The sequence below is a fragment of the Microtus oregoni genome, unplaced genomic scaffold (genome assembly GCF_018167655.1).
Source record: "Microtus oregoni isolate MIOR12 unplaced genomic scaffold, Mior012 000015F_ref0000493, whole genome shotgun sequence".
Taxonomy (NCBI): domain Eukaryota; kingdom Metazoa; phylum Chordata; class Mammalia; order Rodentia; family Cricetidae; genus Microtus; species Microtus oregoni.
In genome coordinates this window covers 13361150-13366210 of record NW_024543074.1, presented here as the reverse complement: position 1 = coordinate 13366210, position 5061 = coordinate 13361150, and the positions used below count along the sequence as shown (strand labels likewise).

General features: G+C 46.7%; 1 protein-coding gene across 1 annotated transcript; it reads left to right on the top strand.

Annotated features, from left to right (window-relative positions):
- Positions 1 to 714: 714 nt before the first annotated feature.
- LOC121456204 (60S ribosomal protein L7a-like) lies at positions 715 to 987 on the top strand. Its single transcript, XM_041664087.1, has one exon. It carries the CDS (start codon positions 715 to 717, stop codon positions 985 to 987), a length of 273 nt encoding a protein of 90 aa, XP_041520021.1.
- The last annotated feature ends 4074 nt before the right edge of the window (positions 988 to 5061 follow it).

Here is a 5061-nt window from a genome sequence, read left to right as displayed (position 1 = left end):
AGACACAGTTGATGGGTATCTCGATCTATACATTTCAACACAAAAGTACACATCACTAAGTGAGAGCACAGTGGGGTGCTGCAGCAGCGCCTTTGGCCAACAGCCTCCAAGATAGATACCAGCCCACCCAGGCCTGGCCTCTCACACTGCAAATGCAGCTCCTGCTTCTGGCTGCCAGACTCAGTTCCTGCTCCCCGCTCGCGCAGAGGTCTGCGATCCAGGACAGCGATCTGCGAGTTTCCCCCAAACAAATAACCATTAATTATATTTAATTCTGAACGAGTGTGGGATTATTTTGTGACTTCGATCGTCACATAACAAGTTTGAGGCTAGCCTGGTCTACACAGCATTTCCAGGCCAGTCAGGGATCCATAGTGAGACCCTTGTCTGTGCTGGGTAATTTTCTGTCAATTTGACACAAGCTAATGTCCGTTAAGAGGAGGGGCATTCAAGAAAATGCCTCCAGCTCTCTCCTCCAGCTGACCAAGAAGCCCAGGGGAAAGAAGGCCAAGAGGGAAAGGTGGCCATGCTGAGAAGAAAGCTGCAGGCAAAGGGGATGTCCCAGCTAGGAGACCACCTGTCCTTTGAGCGGGGTGGTGGCTTAGAGGGTGTCAGTACATTCAGCACCTCAATGGAGAAGAAGGCCCAGCTGGTGGTAATGGCCCACAAAGGCCCCCCCAGCTGGTGGTCTTCCTGCCTGCTCTGTGTCGGAAGATGGGGGTCCCCTACTACATCATCAAGGGAAAGGCCTGGCTGGGGCACCTGGTCCACAGGAAGACATGTTCCACTGCTGCCTTCACAGAGGTTAACTCAGAAGACAAGGGTGCTCTGGCTACACTGGTGAAAGCTATTAGGACCAATTACAACGACAGATATGATGAGATCTGCCGCCATTGGGGAGGCAGCGTCCTGGGTCCTAACTCTGTGGCTCGAATTGCCAAGCTGGAAAAGGCAAAGGCCAAAGAACTTGCCACTAAACAGGGTTAAATATACTGCAAAGTTTCTTGTACATAAATATAATTACAAACGTATCTTCAAAAATGCCTCCATAACATCAGGCTGAAGGCAAGCCTATCGGCCATTTTCTTAATTAGTGATTGATGTGGGAGGGCCCTGCCATTGTGGGTGATGCTATTCCTGGACTGGTGGTCCTGGGTTCCATAAGAAAGCAGACTGAGGGCTGGAGAGATGGCTCAGTGGTTAAGAGCACTGACTGCTCTTCCGGAGGTCCTGAGTTTAATTCTCAGCAACCACATGGTGGCTCACAACCATCTGTAATGGGGTCTGGCGCCCTCTTCTGGCCGTCAGCCATACATGCAGGCAGAACATGTATACATAATAAAAAATTAAAATCTTTTTTTTTTTTTTTTTAAAAAAAAGCAGGCTGAGCTAGCAATGAAGATCAAGCCAGCAAACAGTTCTCCGTGACCTCTGCAGCAGCTCCTGCTGCCAGGTCCTGCCCTGCTTGAGTTCCTACCTTGTTTTCCTTTGACGGATTGTGGTGTCGAAGGATAAACCAAATAAACCCTTTTCTCCCCTAGTTTCTTTGGTTATATGGAGCTTCATCACAGCAATGGTAACTCAAAGTAAGACAAGTGGGTACCAGGATCATGGGGTATTGCTGTAGCAGACCTGACCACGCTGTTTTGAGGAGGATTAGGGGAGGACTTTGGAACTTTGAGCTAGAAAAGCCCTAAGTATTACAAGCTCTGTAAGCTGTTTTGTAAGCGTGTGGGAGATAAGAATGTTGAGAGTGGGGGTAGACAATGGTGGCCTGGCTTCTGGGGTTTCAGAGGGAAGATTAAAGACTATCAGGCCATCTGTTACTCTGACTTAGGAGTCTCTGGTTCTGATTAGCCAGGGCTGGGTAACCAGCTGTGGTAAACAAGATAGCAGAACTGCTAATGTGACACCTTCGCATTGCTGGGAGACTGGATGCTGGTCAGCTGGAGCTGAGCAATTAGCGGTGATGAAGAAGCAGGACCCCTGTGGTGGTGGCACTTGGGAGGCAGAGGCAGAGGCAGAGGCAGAGGCAGAGGCAGAGGCAGGTTGATCTCAGTGAGTTCACCTGAGTTTCAGAATAGCCAGAGAGCCAGGGCTACACAGAGAACTCTTGTCTTGAAAAAACAGAGAAAAAAAAAGTTATATTACAGAAGTGAGAAATGAAGGAAAAGTGAGAGAAATTCCTTAGAATTGGGGAGGGGTTTCTGAGAGAGGGGAAGACACCATGCTATGGAAGAGTTTTTAGAGCAATGGCAGACACTGGGCAAAGGCCGAAGTGGTTTCTATGGAGATTGGTTAATTCTCTGGGCTTCCATGGCTGCCCAGTGGAAGACCCACATGCTCTATGCTTGTTCCCTATTCCTACGGAGAGATGACCAGGTGCTGCGTCTCTGTCCATCCCCGACACTAGCTTTGACCTTGACCATCTGTGAGCTGTTTCTCACTGCCCAGGGTCCCCTCCAACCTTGCAGATGTCCCATGTGCTGGTGATTACACTAACTTCTCTGTCCTCACATCTATATGATCGGTTTGTAGCTGACAGTCAGCTCTATCCCTGGGCACCAAGAAATGGCAGCAGCAGTGTTTTTTAGTTCCTTCCCTTCTGGATCCATGTCTACAGGGTGGTCTCTTAAGTCCAAGTGTCCTATTGCAAAGTCACATTTACGTATGATTTAGTTGGTCACAGTTACCTGAATTAGAGTCAGCACTACATCAAAGGTCAGCAGTGCCTTAGGTATATTCCTCAAGGGCTTCAGGAGGCCAGCCAGGCGGCCGTCACTGTCCCAGAGCTCTGTCCTTCTTCCTGTCTAGCTCAATGATCTCATACCCAGCTGCAAGCCCTCTTACTCAGTTTCCTCGGTGTTTCAAACTCTGCAGTTTTAACCCTTAATCCTCTGTTCTCTTGACAGCATATGTGAGCAGCTTCCAGTTTTTACTCTGGGCCTACTCCCTTACTGAGCAGAGAACTAACTCCCATCTCTCCACCTCTATTCTGTGCCCACCACAGTGGTCACCTGCTTGTCTGTTCTTTCTTTTTTGTGTGCTTACCCCCGGTTACCTTAAGTGTTAGCCTTCTCTGCTTTACATCTTGCTTAAGGGGTGCATTCTACCCAGGCCTCCTCTGCTCATCCTAAATAGCACTGCAAATGGCCACTCACTTGAATCTTCTTTCTCTGCCTTATTTTTCCCCATCGCACACACCACGTTCTAACACTTTCCATAAACTAATCTTTGTTGTTATTATTGCAGTGCTGAGACTTGAACCCAGAACTTCATACCTGATAGGCAAGCACTCTCTCCCACTGAGCTACAACCCCAGCTCTTACGTTTATTTTTGAGCGCCTTTTCACTACTCTTATGAAGGTCCCCCCACAGTAGGGAGTTTTGTCTGTTTTGATTTACATCTCAGGATCCAGTGAGGAGAACAGTCCTTAGTGTGGAGAGGCACCCAGTAAATGTGTTCTGAATGGAGCGAAAGGCTGTCCGGGTACTGACACTACTGTCAAAACTACTGGTGCTATGTAAGTTCCCGGCTTCTCTGTTTGGTTACCCGAAAATGTAGGCAAGATCAGGCTTTTGTTTTTCCCAAGTAGAGGCCAACTGTGGAAAAAGTCTCAGTGCACAGCCTCCCATTTTCTCATCCCCAAATACAACGATCTCAAACTAAGAAACTGCTTCTTTAGTAAATAAAGAGAAATAAATAAAAATAAAACTGGACATGGTCGTGCTCACCCCTAATACCTTTAATACTTGGGAGGCAGAAGCAGGTAGAGCTCTGTAATCAAGGTGAGCGTAGTCTACACAGTAAGTTCCAGGACGGCTAGGACTAGGTAGAGAGACCTGCTCTCAAAAAAAAAAAAAAAAAACAAAAAAAAACAAAAAAAAAAAAACAAACCCAGCAGCAACAAAAAAACAAAGAAAAAAAGAAGAAAGAAAAAGGAAGAGAGAGAAAGAAAGGTACTTCTCAGCAGGTTCTCTGCAAGCCTTTCATCTGGCCCAGCAGCCGGGAACTGCTTAGCCATAAAGCTGTGGGACTGTGAGGTGGACCCTCTTTGGGTTTAGCTGCAAGAGGAGTATTTTTCATTTACAAGGCTGAACCATCTTATGGAAAATTTGGAGAGAGAGGAAGAAGAGCTGTGTGATTCTTTCTATCTGTTGTCTATTGTTCTCTATTTTATAAAAATTAGTATTTAAAATATTCCTGGCTTCTAGTAAAAAACAAAACAAAAACAAAATATGATTTCAACAACTGTATTTTTCCTTGCCAAACTATACTATAGCAACAGTTGAGGTTTTTGTGGTTTATTTTGTTTGTTTGTGTAAATAAATGAACAAGATCAGGGGGAGAAAAGAATGGACCTAGATAGTGGTGGCGCACGCCTTTAATCCCAGCACTTAGGAGGCAGAGGCAGGCGGATCTCTAAGTTTGATGAAGCCAGCTTGGTCTACAGAGTGAGTTCCAGGACAGTTGGGGCTACACAGAGAAACCCTGTCTCATAAAACCAAAAATCTTTAATTTTTAAAATCTATTTGAGTGTTTTTCCTGCGTGTATTCATGTGTGTGTGGTGCCGTACAGGTGCTGGGAAACACACCTAGATTCTCTTTAAGAGCCACAGGTGCATTTAACCACTGGTTCTGCTCTCCAGCCCCATTAACTCTTCCTTAAAATGAGTTATTTATTTATATTCTATGTGTATGCCTGCTGTCTATCGGTCAGGGTGTCAGATCCCCTGGAACTGGAGCTGCCGGAGGTGACTGAGCTGCCCCGTGGAGGAGCAAGTAAAAGAGCAGCGGTATTCCTGGCTGCTGAGCCATCTCTCCAGCCCTACGACTGTCTTTTTGTTTTGTTTTTTTGGGACAGGGTTTCTCTGTGTAAGAGCCTTGGCTGTCCTGGAACTCGTTCTGTAGACCAGGCTGGCCTCGAACTCACAGAGATCCGCCTGCCTCTGCCTCCTGAGTGCTGGGATTAAAGGCGTGCGCCACCACTGCCCAGCACACCAGAACTCTTTGGTTAATTTATAATTGTCTTAATAGAAAAGCACAGGTTTGGCCCTGGG

Excerpts from the sequence above, each read along its gene's own strand:
- LOC121456204 (XM_041664087.1), top strand. The coding sequence starts at position 715 with ATGGGGGTCCCCTACTACATCATCAAGGGAAAGGCCTGGCTGGGGCAC.